The 13,021-nt window shown below is 36.1% G+C and overlaps 1 protein-coding gene across 11 annotated transcripts in view; it reads left to right on the plus strand.

Moving 5' to 3' along the window:
- Positions 1 to 13,021, plus strand: part of SYNE1 (spectrin repeat containing nuclear envelope protein 1) — a 289,839-nt gene that overhangs the window by 90,943 nt on the left and 185,875 nt on the right. For all 11 annotated transcript variants that reach the window (XM_050973206.1, XM_050973205.1, XM_050973201.1 and 8 more), the window contains exons 17-27: positions 1,335 to 1,499; positions 3,021 to 3,173; positions 3,628 to 3,771; positions 4,087 to 4,260; positions 5,311 to 5,469; positions 7,476 to 7,640; positions 8,200 to 8,334; positions 9,160 to 9,318; positions 9,563 to 9,771; positions 10,039 to 10,147; positions 11,389 to 11,553. In XM_050973206.1, coding sequence (XP_050829163.1) covers positions 1,335 to 1,499; positions 3,021 to 3,173; positions 3,628 to 3,771; positions 4,087 to 4,260; positions 5,311 to 5,469; positions 7,476 to 7,640; positions 8,200 to 8,334; positions 9,160 to 9,318; positions 9,563 to 9,771; positions 10,039 to 10,147; positions 11,389 to 11,553 — 1,737 coding nt within the window. The remainder of the gene's footprint in view (positions 1 to 1,334; positions 1,500 to 3,020; positions 3,174 to 3,627; positions 3,772 to 4,086; positions 4,261 to 5,310; positions 5,470 to 7,475; positions 7,641 to 8,199; positions 8,335 to 9,159; positions 9,319 to 9,562; positions 9,772 to 10,038; positions 10,148 to 11,388; positions 11,554 to 13,021) is intronic.

Genomic DNA, 13,021 nt, shown 5'->3' on the forward strand with positions numbered 1-13,021 from the left:
TTTGGATGTGCTCATAAAGTTTAGCCTTTGTACAAAGCAAGGGGGTTGCTCCACTGCAGGTGGGAAAAGGTTCAAACTGCATATGCATTTTACTGAGCTGATTGAATTTATTCACTGATACATCAGTAGAGAGCACCTGAATCCTATTGCTCTCAGCTTTAAGGAACTGAAACACTCTATGTTGTTCAATTCTCTCTTCAATATCTTTGACCGGTATACAACCACGTGACTTTTTCTTTATAGTTGCATCTGAACTTCTTTTATATATGGATGGGTTCTGACAAATACAGTTTCAGAACTGTAGCTCTGACACTTGGGATGGCTGACAGTGGGGTTGGAGAGGAATTTTTCTCATGTACTATTGAGCAAAGGACTGTATTGGACTGTCACGTGGAAGGTGAATGGGTTTGGAATTACAGGGTAGATTGATGGTCATGAACAAAATGGATCAGTGCCTCCTAAATCCTGAGGATCATGTAGCTTGAATCCTTCTGATTACTCCTTCTCCCCTGAAGGAAGGCACCCTCGTGATCCAGTCTGTTTGGAACAGACTGTGCTATTCATTGAATTGTGCATTGTTTGGGAGAAGGGTAGCAGGGACAAGCCAAAGCCATGTTGGAGAAGATGTGGACAATCATGAGACAGTGCTTGAGTCCTTTTTACTGATATAGGTGGAGTCCTAGAGCCCAGGGATACCTGCCTAAGGAGCAATTGCCCATTGTCTGGAAGAGAGAAAAGGAATGGAGGGAATATGTCATTGTCTTCTCTACCAGTTTATGTGCATGTATTTGCCTACAAGATGCATACAGTCTATTTGACCTTCTCAGTGAGGGGGACAAAATCACTGACAGCCATCTCTTTCCCCTCTGTGTTTACCTGAGATAGGAGGTAGGAGGAAGCAGTGGTAAAAAAAAATCAGTCTTCAAAGGTCTTGTGAGAGGCCAAACCTTGGAAAGCTGCCTGTGGCTCAGAGTAGGGGAAGGACCTCTCCACAGCCTGTGTATGGCTGGGTTGCTATCAGCCCACACTGTTTAAGGACAACACAGAAAATACTTGAGCCCTAACAGCATTTTCAATTATGGAGTTTTCTCTTAAGGAGGCGTTTCATTGGAGCCACTCACTGGAGTAAAATGAGCTGTAAGTAAACTGGCAGTAATTTTTAATTCCACAGGTTATATTCACAGACATTAAAATTCTCTTGTGGCATATTTGATGTGAAGAGCATCAGAGGATGATTGTTCACTGAATTTTTATTAATTAAATTTTAGTTTTACGATTTAAGATAAAGACTAATTGAAAATGTTTTGGAACTGTGTTTTTATTTTCTTCCTCAGGATTTCTTCCGGCACTTACCTCATTGGATCCAACAGCACACAGCCATGAATGATGCTGGTAATTTTCTGATTGAAACATGTGATGAGACCATTTCCAGAGATCTTAAACAGCAGCTTCTGTTGCTAAATGGAAGATGGAGAGAATTGTTTATGCAAGTTAAGCAGGTAAGTGATTTTGCCCTTGCTACTTTTAAATATTAACTTTGTCATTTCCAGGCAAGCAAGACAGATTGCCCTGTTAGCAGGACTATAGTACAACTTTCTAAAGTGCCTAACTGTTCATCAGTATTTAAATTAGAAATTACTCCCTGACAGTCATTTATTGTATTTGTATGGGCTCTTCTTTTATTTACCTTTTTGGTTATACAGCTATTTCAGGGCTGGTGAGGGGACATTTTCAACTAGTATAAGCTGTAGTTTTTCATCATAGTCACCTGTCTTGACACAGTGAATGCTATTGATACATAACTTCTACTGTTCTACAAAGAAAATGACTGTTTTTCAGTACCTATTGCTACTGTAAAAGCTCTGTAAAGCTACATAATGAACATGGTGAAAATTATTATTTTTACTACTCTTTGATGAAAGTTCCTTCCAATTATTGTACTGCAACCATAAGCAGGGATGATAATTAATTTAATTAATTCAATTTTACCCCCATTTTGGTCAGACTTTACTTCTGTCTTGCCTACAAGCAGGCTCTGATAGTAAACTAATAATCCTACCCTTTACCTTATGTAAGAGATTCAGCTGATACAAAAGGAATTGGGGTTACTATATTTGCTCTTCAAAAATCAAAGTGAGGATGTGATCTTAATTACACAGAACTATTTCCCACCTCATAAACATGTTAGAAAATATCTTTGTTCTAGTCAATATACAATCTATCAATATTGTCCCCTTTCAGAGATTTTTAAATCGCAGTTGCCTGAAGGTACTGAATCTGTTTTCTTCACTGCCATTATTATCTCTCATGCAGTCAAGTTAAAAGGAAAAGCAAAAAAATGGTTGTCTCTCTTCTATTGTAACTTTTCCAGACTGTTGACAAGAATGTTCTCAAGCTTTACTTGCTGATGCTATTTAGGGTGATTCACGGATGTAAATGTCTCTTCCACTACTTATGCAGCTTCTTTCATATGCTGGCTATGTGGGGTTTTTTTCTCCACTTTTTTTTCTCACAGGCTTTTTCGCCATTTCTGTGGCACAGCTCTTTCTAAGGCATGTATTTCCCCTTCCCCCAGCCAGCATTCCTTTATTAAGATTTCCCTTATTCTTTAGCTTTTCTAGGCTTTTCGTGTTCTATTCTCTTTGCTGAATTTTCAAAATTGATGTTGTAGGTAGTGAGAAATGAATTGAACTGTTGATTCTAGGGTAGAAACAAATGAGTCTGGCATTCCCCAGCCCTTAAAAGAAGCTGACCTTCTGTATGCATACTGCTCATCTTAGCATCATTACTATTGAAACTAATGCAGATGATGAATTTAGATTACTTTCCATTATATTGTATTTCATTGAATGGAATTTTTCCAGCAAACACTTGCACTGAAAACATGCTAATTCTCTTAAATCATTACTTATTTGCTAGGTATCTAATTTGGTCTAATTTGGGTTGGGGTTTTTTGTTTTGTTTGGGGTTTTTTGTTGTTGTTTTGTTTTGTATTTTTTCCTTTTCTTTCTCATTTTTAGTATGCTCGAGCAGATGAACTGGACAAAATGAGGAAGGAGTATGTTGATGGTGTGGCCCATCTGACAGCTTTTATTGATGGAAGCAATGCAAAATTTTCAGTCGCTGTAGAAGTGTCCTTTCATGATGTCAAAATGTTTGTGCAAGATTTAGAAGTAAGTGTCTGCCTTTCATTTATTTTTTTCCTTCTTCAAAAGAAAGAAACTTGCAACTATTTAATTCTGATAGCATAAATTTATTTTAGTAGGCATTCCAGTAATTAATTGGGGTTTTTATCAGTGGCGCTTTTTTTTTTTTTTTGCATAGTTTCAGCTGTATCTAAAATATATATAGATACATAGCTGTATTCTATTAGTGACATTTTTAGAGCAAATTTACAAAACACTGTCTCAGTAGATATTTCTTTCTTTGTAGTTTTCAAGTCACATTCAGGTGAGTTGACTGATACTCTCTGGCTCAGTTTTCATGGATTCGAAATATGATTCAGCATTCACTGAAATCAGTGACGAAAATAATTTACAATTAGAATATATGTCATTCATCATTCTTTTATCTCCCATGAATGCATAAGTACTGTTGTTGAATTTTTTTTTTTAACTCTTTTTTCAGAATATCAAGCAGAAATTGCCTGCCATGGAAGCTCAGTACAAAGCAGTTACAAGAACGGTGCAACTTATTACAAAAGAAGTTTCCCAAGAGGAAGCCAATGAAATGCTGGCAACTTTGACACGGCTCAAAGAGCAGCTGGGCAAGGTTGCAAAATGCTTTTTTTTACTACAAATTGTAGACTATTAAAATAATAAATACATAAATTCTCACAGATATGCATTTGAACAAGTACATGGTTGTAACAGTAGATGGTTTCAGGGTGGAGAAGGTGTTACTTCTCTTAAATGCTAAGACTACCATCCTTAAATTTAATACTCTTTTCATTAAGGAGTAATTAAAGATCAGGACTGCTCTATCTTAAAAAAGAGTAGGTAACAACTATATAAACCTACATGCAGAAAAAGCTGCTATTTATTGAATTTTACAACTGTTTCAATAACTGTTTTTCTTGACCAAAAGGTTAAGGAGTATTCCAGTGCCCAGCAGTATGAATGCCAACGTCTGCTGTCTCCACTGGAAGAACTGGAGAAACAAATCACACATTTTTATGAATCTCTTGAAAAAGTAAATGAAATAATTTCTATCCTGGATCCTGAAGCACAACCAACAACTGTTCTTAAACAAAAAGCCCAAGTAAGTTTCAAAAACATCTTACAAAGGTCTGCTGCTTCTGAGTATTTACAATTATCTTTCTAGGAATTTGGATTGTAACTCTACAAGCTGAGCAGATATTCAGACAACAGATGTAGCCTTATCCTAAAGTCAGCTAGGCATAAATACAAAAAAATTTGAAACTTTTGTTCCTATCTAGTGTCCTGGTTTAAATCCAAGAAGTAAACATAAGACTTTTTTTTTTTTTTTTTTAATCTGGTGGAAATTGGACTGAAGTGCAAGAAATGCATTGGATTTTTTATTAAGCAGATATAAAATCAAGATCAGAAACTTCTCTAAGTTTCCTTGAACTAATATTGAAATTTTTAAAGGCTTGGAAAAGTGCTTTATTTGAAATTAATTGCAGTATAGCATTAACTTTTCTTAATGGCTAATAAGCATTTCTTTCTGGAGGAATTCAGAGCTAGTCAGAACTCTCTTGGGAAGTTCAATGAAAGTAAGATTTTTAAAGCTTTTTTCAGCCTGTAATGTTTCATGCATGTTTTCTTTTTCTCTCTTTTTAAAAGTACATTTCTCATTACTTAATGTAATTTATAATGAAATCTGAATTCCAAAAGCTAACATGAAGGATTAATTTGTTGAAAGGCAAAGAAGGTTGAGATCTCAACCTGCTACAGAGAGCTGTCATTCCTATGTTACTGTTGGTTATTTTCAGTTATACAATAAATATAGAAATACCATAAAATTAAATCACAGAACAATATATTTACCTACAATGGATTTGCAGTGTAGATCAATAGACCTACATTCTCTACCCAAAGGGCTTGAGTACATGTCTGTATATTGTCTTGTGAATAGCTAGAGATCTATTTGGGTGCAACAGTTTGCATTCAAGGAGAAAGTTGTGTCATCTGTGTTATTCCATGTAACATTTTGTGTAGTCTCTTTGAGATGGTCCTGTGACCTTATCCCTTTTGTCCTTACTGTTAAAAAGCATCTTCCTGTTATTTTGCCAAATGCCTTTTTCCTCTTTGTTCCTGACCAGGGTGAATATATGTTTTTTTCTTTCAGGATTTGGTAGCTTATCAAGAAAACTGCAAGAAAGATGTGTCCCTAATTGAGAGAAATAGTCAGAGTATCCTTCAGTGTGTGGCTTCAACTGAAGTGTTAAAGCATTTCCATCAGTCAACATTTCAGAAGAAAGTTACACAAGTTCAGATTACTTTTCAGGTAAAAATGCCATACCTTGGTGCATATTTCTGAAAATTTGTGTGCAGCTGATCCATCATACTGTACCTACATTTCATCACTCTGTAGCTACTGTGCTGGGTAGCTCTCTTCTCTGATGTCAAGTTATCAATTAAAGAGTTGTCTTTATCAGGTAATAAGGGGTCAGGGGATTGACAATCACATTCTCCATGCACTTTTTCAGAGGTGAGTCTGCCACAGAGGAACCTGGGATTTAAAAGAACTTTATCATGCCTCAGGGTCCTTTGGATGAGGAAACATGAAATCCTACTGTTAGGGCTGCACTGTTTGTTATTTCTTCTGACTTTATGGTCTTGGCTAATCATTTGCTCGCTTTCTTTCACACAAAGCATGGAAGATGGAAACTTGCACATGCTACTATTGCTGGGCTTTTTATTTCCTCAGAAAATGCAGTGGACTGTGAATATAGAAAGCTGCAAATCTATTTCACTTGATAATCCAAAGATATGGCCTTTGATCTATATTTCCCCTTACCTGTTGTTATCAGTTTCTACTTCTATTTTTGGGGCTGTTCAGCACCAGTCTAGCCCCAGTCTAATGTGAAATTAGCCATTACATGTGGTGTGATTTTTTTGGGTGGGGTTGTCTTGTGCAGAGCCAGAGATTAACTCAGTGATCTTTATGTGTCCACTCAAACTGAGGATTTTCAGTGATTCTGTGACTATCCTTGAGTCAGATTTACACATAATGGATTCTATCACATTTATTTTCAGATTATTTTTATTCAGTATAAAGCTATCCAGGCTGAATTTTAAACTGCAGAAAATCACCTATCAATAAATAGCTCTCTCTGAGAAGTGAATGTCAGAATTTGTAATATATTTTGTGGAGTGTTCCTAAAGATAAGTTGTGATGGATTTAAAATGTAGAAATAATTGTTTAAGTTTAGCCTATTGTAGCAAAAGCAGATGCACTTGGGAAATGCATCTGGGAAATTCTGTAACTTGGGAAATTTACTATGTTCAACATTAATTATTCTGTTTCTGTAGAGGTAGGCAGTGGTTTATCTCTTTTGTGCTAGAAAATAAACCTAAAAATAGGGTATAATCATACCAAGTGTGTCAGACCTGAAGTTAAAATACTTCAGTTGAGAAACTGGCAGTTTTTCCTGTAAAGAGTAAAACCCTATACAATTCTATTACTATGCAGATATTTTTATCAGAAAACTTTGAAAATATTTAGCAAGAATGACAGGTTTGATTAGCTGGCTGGGTAAACTCACCAAAATTCCTTATGCTGAGGCTTGTTATCAGTGAGGATGGTGAAGTGGATGTACAGTAAGCATGATGCAAGTACCATGCAGCAGTTTAGGTGCTGAACTGTTCATTTCTCCTGGTAAGTTTTCTTACTCGCTCATGAAATTGGAGCCACTGGATATTGCAGTGCATGGGGATGGACTGAAAAGCAGACTAATGGAAGAGCAGTGACTAGGGTTGCAAAATGAGGATTTCAGCAACTAAACCACAAAATTTGCTGTCTTCTAAGCAACTTTGTGACTGGTTACTTGTCTGACATACTGGTGTGATAATCATACAAACCTCTTCCAGGTCAGAAGAACTGAAGCATGGAACTGGTTGGATCTGTGGGTCAAACCCCCCCTCACTTTGAGTCATGTTAGGGGAGGTAGTTTGGTGCTAGGAAAAGTGAAATGGCAAGCTTCTGATCATACCAGGTGCTTTATATTTGAAAGCAGGCTTTAGGAAAAAAACTCACTAATCAAATGGCAGAAGCATTCTGAAAATATCAGAGACATCTAATCTACTAATTTTTATTTGAATGATGACATTAGCACAAGCCTCAGTAATAAAAATAGGGAAAATGGGATCATGAGAGGGAGAAGCATGGTGAAAATCATATATTTAAAAGAGTGAAACAAATTAAATGCATGTTTTGTAAGGTCATGGTAAAAGAGAGCGAATAAAACTCAGTGTGAAAGTGCCAGCTCATTTTCTTTGCTTGTGACTCAGAATATGGTCAGGAAAGCTGGTGAGTGGAGAAAAAACATAGAAGCAAATAGCCGCTTGATGAAGAAGTTTGAGGAGTCCAGAGCAGAACTGGAGAAAGTAATACAGATTGCCAATTGCTGCTTAAAAGAAAAAGGAAATCCTGAAGAACTTCTCAGGAAACATAGCGTGAGTAAATTCTCTGATCTTCCTCATGGAAATCTCTGAGTGCATGCCATAAAAGCTTACTTAATTCTAAAATTGGTGTGGATTTCTTGCATGTGTAGAAGTTTTACAGATCAGTTCAAACTGATGTTAATATTGAAAAACAGAAAGGGAAATGATCAGCTCACTTACTGATGTCAGATTGGATATAAGCAACCAGAAGGTGAAAAAACCGAGGGTGGGGTTTTCACTAAACCACTGAGAGTTAGAACACTATATTTGACAATCTCACACATTCACTGCTCTTTTTTTAGATTAATATCTGTTTCTGTATTATAACCATAACTTATGCATAAAGCTTTGAAATGTCTTCTTGTTAAAATACCATCTCAGTGTACTGGCTGAGAATAAATTAATTTGCTGGACTTTAAGTGGCTAGAAATAGTTATTTCATTTATTCAATCAATTTTTTAATGGACCAGAAATAACATTGAAACTTAGAGTGTGTATTAGGGAACTTCCTGTTGGCATATCAATATCCAGCTTCATCTTCTCACCTTCTCACTTCCTGCCTCCACTTTAGGAATTTTTTAACCAGTTGGATCAGAGAGTCCTAAACGCCTTTCTGAAAGCTTGTGATGAACTTACTGATATCCTCCCAGAACAAGAGCAACACAGCCTGCAGGAAGCTGTGAGGAAACTCCATAGGCAGTGGAAGGTTAGTGAATGACATCTTTGGATATTGTCAATCTTAGTTTTGGAAAGTTTCTGAATGACCTATTTATTGAAAAAAAAATTAAAATGAAAGAAAACAAAATAATTTGTATTATTTGGCTTCTTATACAATTGGAAAAAAAAAGGGGGAATTTTTTTTTACAGTATTAGATACCTCTACACCCACCTACAAATATCCTCTTGAAAAAACCCTGTAAAGTAAATTCAAGAAATATGAGAAGTTAATTTTAAAACCCTTTTTCTCCCCTGCTACATACAGCTGTAATGATACCTGTCTTGAGTACAGATGCTAGCATTTTTTCCTTTATGCTGATGCTGGATAATTACAGTTACTTTCCTGACCAAACAAACAAATTTGTAAGACATCAGCCTAAATTCTGTCTTCTGCCAAAGACTAACAACTGAACTAACTTTGCTCACCAGCTATGGAATTTTTTGCCTGCTGCAACATGTTGCTGGTCAAAGTTGGAGTGATGGATGAGGGGCCTCACTAGCAGGCAGGCAGAAACCTCTGGAAGCAGTTGTGAATACTATTTTATACAGGAAATATTTGCTATGTCTTGCCAAGAATGAAGATGTCTCTGTAACGTGCCATATACACAAACATTTTGGTGCACAACTGATGACCTTTTGATACAAACTAAGGCATCGGTAACAAAGTGGATATGAACAAACCCCTATCTGTTCATGAACATATATGTTTTGTTTTCTGTATTATCAGGTTTTAGACTATTTATTTGTAGCAAATTTACATGGAAGTAGTAGTGTTTTATCTCTGTGCTTCTTTACTGCCCCTGTGGGTGTGTAGGATCTTCAAACAGAAGCCCCATATCATTTGATCCACTTGAAAATTGAAGTACAGAAAAGCAAGTTCCTGGTGACAGTGGAGGAGTGCAAAGCTGAACTAGCTCGACAGAACAAGGTGTTATCCAGAGAAGGCAATGAAAGAATGATCAAGGAACACATGGTAGGAGTTCCATGCCTCAAAGGGGGTGTTTACAGAAATACATTTCAATGTCAGTAATAAACACAAGTTCTGACTAACTCTTGAGCCAACAAACTCTTTGTGTCCAGCTTATGACAGATCATCTCTTGATCTAAAAGAAAAATAAATTATTTTAATTTAGTAGTTTATGAAAAATATTTAGATATGCTGGGTGACTTCTTCCAGTTTGCATTTCTATTGAATCTTCTGCTTTGTCTCCCATCAGTTGTTCTTCGGTGATAAGGGATCTTACCACCTGTGTGAGAAAAGGCTACAAAGAATGGAAGAACTGTGCCAAAAGCTGCCAGTGTCTGACCCAGTGAGGGGTACACTGGAAAGCAGCCAGCGAATCCTGAAGGATCTGAAATCCCAGATAGACAGCACATACATGAAGCTGACAGAGCACTCGGACACCTGGAAGGGCTATAAGAGCAGGTGTCACCTCCACTCCTACCTGGGTCTGGCAGAGCCTTATGCATGGTCACTCCTCTGTGTGTCATCATAGATCAGCACCATGGGAAAAATGATACTGTGATCTTAGCTTCTAGTAGAAAACTGTACTTTGTGTAAATTCCACGAGTTATATGGGGCTTCAAGTGGATTTTATAATTTTTTGCCTACACTTAAGAGATTATTGTTTTGTGGTGCCAATTTTTGTGTAACTTTTTTTTTTTTTTTTCATCCTGTGATATCTTATTTCAGATTTTCTGAATTGGCCAATTGGATTTCATCAACAGAAAGAGAGCTAAAGAAGATAAAGGAAAATGTTAACGATACTGCCAAGTACAAGCAGTGTAAAGCATCTGTGGGGGTGAGCCCTTATCTTGTCTTCTAACAAAGCTGTGGTCACTGCTACTGGGACTCTGGATAAAATTCTTCTCCAAAGCAGTGCAACTGTTTTACTGCAGAGACCATAGAAGCTCTGTTGATTCCTGGTATTCCTTAAAACATTACCAGGAGAAAGGTGCATGTTACAGCAAATGCAGCAGAAGTTCTTATTTTTAATAATTTAGAGAGTGACAGGTCCCTTTCCCTATATTAGAACATTAAAATTATAGGGGCAGATTGAAAAAATATTTGCCCCTCATCTTATTGCATGCAGAGTTAAAAGTGCTGCTCAAAGAAAAGCAAAAATTTCTGGATTGCAGGTTCTTGAATGATCTTACATTTAATTACTTACATTTAAGGAAATCTTCTATTATAAAAATTCTCTTCTGCCATAGTATAACAGGGAAGGAAAAAATATTCTACCATTCAGTTTTGTACTGGTGACTGATAACAAAGTGATAGAATAGCTGAAGATTGAGCCGGTTAGTTAAATTAGTTTTAAGCAATAATTTATTGTGACACTTGGGATTCGACCCTTCTTTCTGTTTTTTGGGGTTTTTTTAATTTCACATACTAGGAGCACCTACATACTTTAGGTGTTTGTGTGAAACTCATGAGCAGGTTATGAGTCTAGATATAGGGAGACATATTATTAGGATGACCTTGATAAAACTCATAGATCCTTAACTTAATGGGTGCTTCTGCTTCAAAAAGTCTGATTTGCTCATGTAGATTAACATCACATCAGCATTACCACAAAGATACAAATGAATTACCGGTTGAAAAGAGATGTGGAACAAAAGCAATTTAAATAGGAAAAAAAATTACACTTAACTTTATATTGCATGAAATTATCTATTTGGGGAAGTCAGCAATATAGATTTAAATTGCAGCTAAGAAATATGGTCAATATATGGAAAATATACATGTGGAACCTGCCCTCTATCTATCTATCTGTAAGTAAAAAGGTTTTTGAGGGAAAAGTATTTTACTACTAACTGAAGAACAGTCTAATTAGTAGTGGAGTGTAAAAGAAGTGCAAAATTCTAGCCATTGACTGAAACAGAATCTGATAGGGCTGTGCATGTAGAAAAATACTACATTCCCAGTGTTTCAAGCTGAAGTAGTATGTTTACACTATTATTCTTTGAAGTGATGCCATGAATGTCAGTTATTGATGTATTCTGTATATTTGAAGAAAATATGTTTTGATTTCTTCTGTAGGAAATTAGGAAGCATATTCACAAGCAGGGAGAAAATCACAACTGGCTGAAATCTAGGCTTGTCATTTTGACCTCACTCTGTCCTGATTTGGAGGCCAAAGAGACAGAGGATGAGCTTTGTAAACTTTCCAGTGACTTCAAGAGACTTCTGGATTTGCTGGCTGAGGTACAGTATGACAGACACAAGAGCTCTCCACTTACACTGTCACATGACATGACATCAACCATGGCTTCACAAGCACAAGTTCCCTGCTGTGTTTTTTTAATTAAACTGCAAGCCTTCAGCAGGGAAAAATTAATTTGTACTCCATGGGTAGCTAAGCACTGAGACTACCAGGCAAAAAAAGAAAAAAGGCATTATTCTGTTGGATCCTTTCCTTTTGCAGAATTGGAAAGTATCATAGTAAATGTTTCTGCAAACAAAATGTCATTTTTTTTAGTTTTTTTAAAATCAGTTTATAGTGAACATTGTCAAAACCATGATGTACATCAGCTAGTGGATATAAAATTTCACTTTAATAATGATTTATTTATCTTTTATGCTGAAATAGAGCACTACTTTGGGGTTGTTTCTAGTCATTAAGGATGTGTATCATGTCCTGAACTTGCAGAAAAAGGCTTCAGTTCTTTGAGGTCTGAATGAAAAGGAGATATTGTAACTGCAGAAATCATGGGAAATTTCTAACTCATAACAAGCAAAACCTCTCAGAAACACTGAACCCTTGAGTTCTGCAGGCTCTCAGGGAACTTACTGCTTCACAGTTTAAACAGTTAAAGAAAAATCAGGTGAAACAGAGCATCTTGCACTTAAAAGTTGGAATAGATCCACTTAAAAGCAAAAAAAGAGTTCAGGAAAGAGTTCAGACTTCAGGATTTCACTGTTGATGTCAGTTCTTGTGGAGGCCTTATAGGGGTTTCAAATGTATAGAATTCCTATGTATTTGTTGAAAGTTGTCTAAACATCTGTGGTGTGAAAGCTGTTTGGAAAGTTTGGACAAGGAATGTAATTTCCACCTGAGTGCAAAAAAACTTCATTTACTGTTTTTTTTTTTTTTTTTTTTAGTTTTTGGGGGATGATTTTTCAAGTTAAATTACTTTTTTTTTTGTTTTCTTTTAAAGTCATAACTAAATGTAAGTTAATGAGAATAACTTAATGGGGGTAATATAAGAAAATACTTGGTTTGAATCTGAAAGCATAATCCAAATGGCACTCTAAATTATAGTTAAACAACTACTGATTCTTAGAAATCAGAATACTATTTATGAAGCTTGTTAATCAGATGGATGAGACTGTTTAGGCAAGGACTGATAACTGGGCATTGCCAGAGTTCAGCAATAGTTTTGGAGACTAAAACCTAAATATTTATATAACAGGAAATTAAATGGCTTGAGTTCAAATGACTCTCCAAAGTCAAAAGGAAAGGAAAGGAACAGGGAAAAAAAAGGAAAAGGTTCTAGAATTGTTTATGATTAAACCCCTAAAACACAGGAAATATATGAGGAACAGAGCCTGAGAGTCAAATAGAGAATTTTCTGGTGTGTTTAATGGATACTCCTCTTTCTTTATAAAATAGTGCAAGCTGAGACTGGGTACTGCAGCACATGCACATTGTGGTCCATAAAACCAGGCTAAT

The sequence above is a fragment of the Serinus canaria genome, chromosome 3, assembly GCF_022539315.1.
Source record: "Serinus canaria isolate serCan28SL12 chromosome 3, serCan2020, whole genome shotgun sequence".
In the NCBI taxonomy this organism is placed as follows: domain Eukaryota; kingdom Metazoa; phylum Chordata; class Aves; order Passeriformes; family Fringillidae; genus Serinus; species Serinus canaria.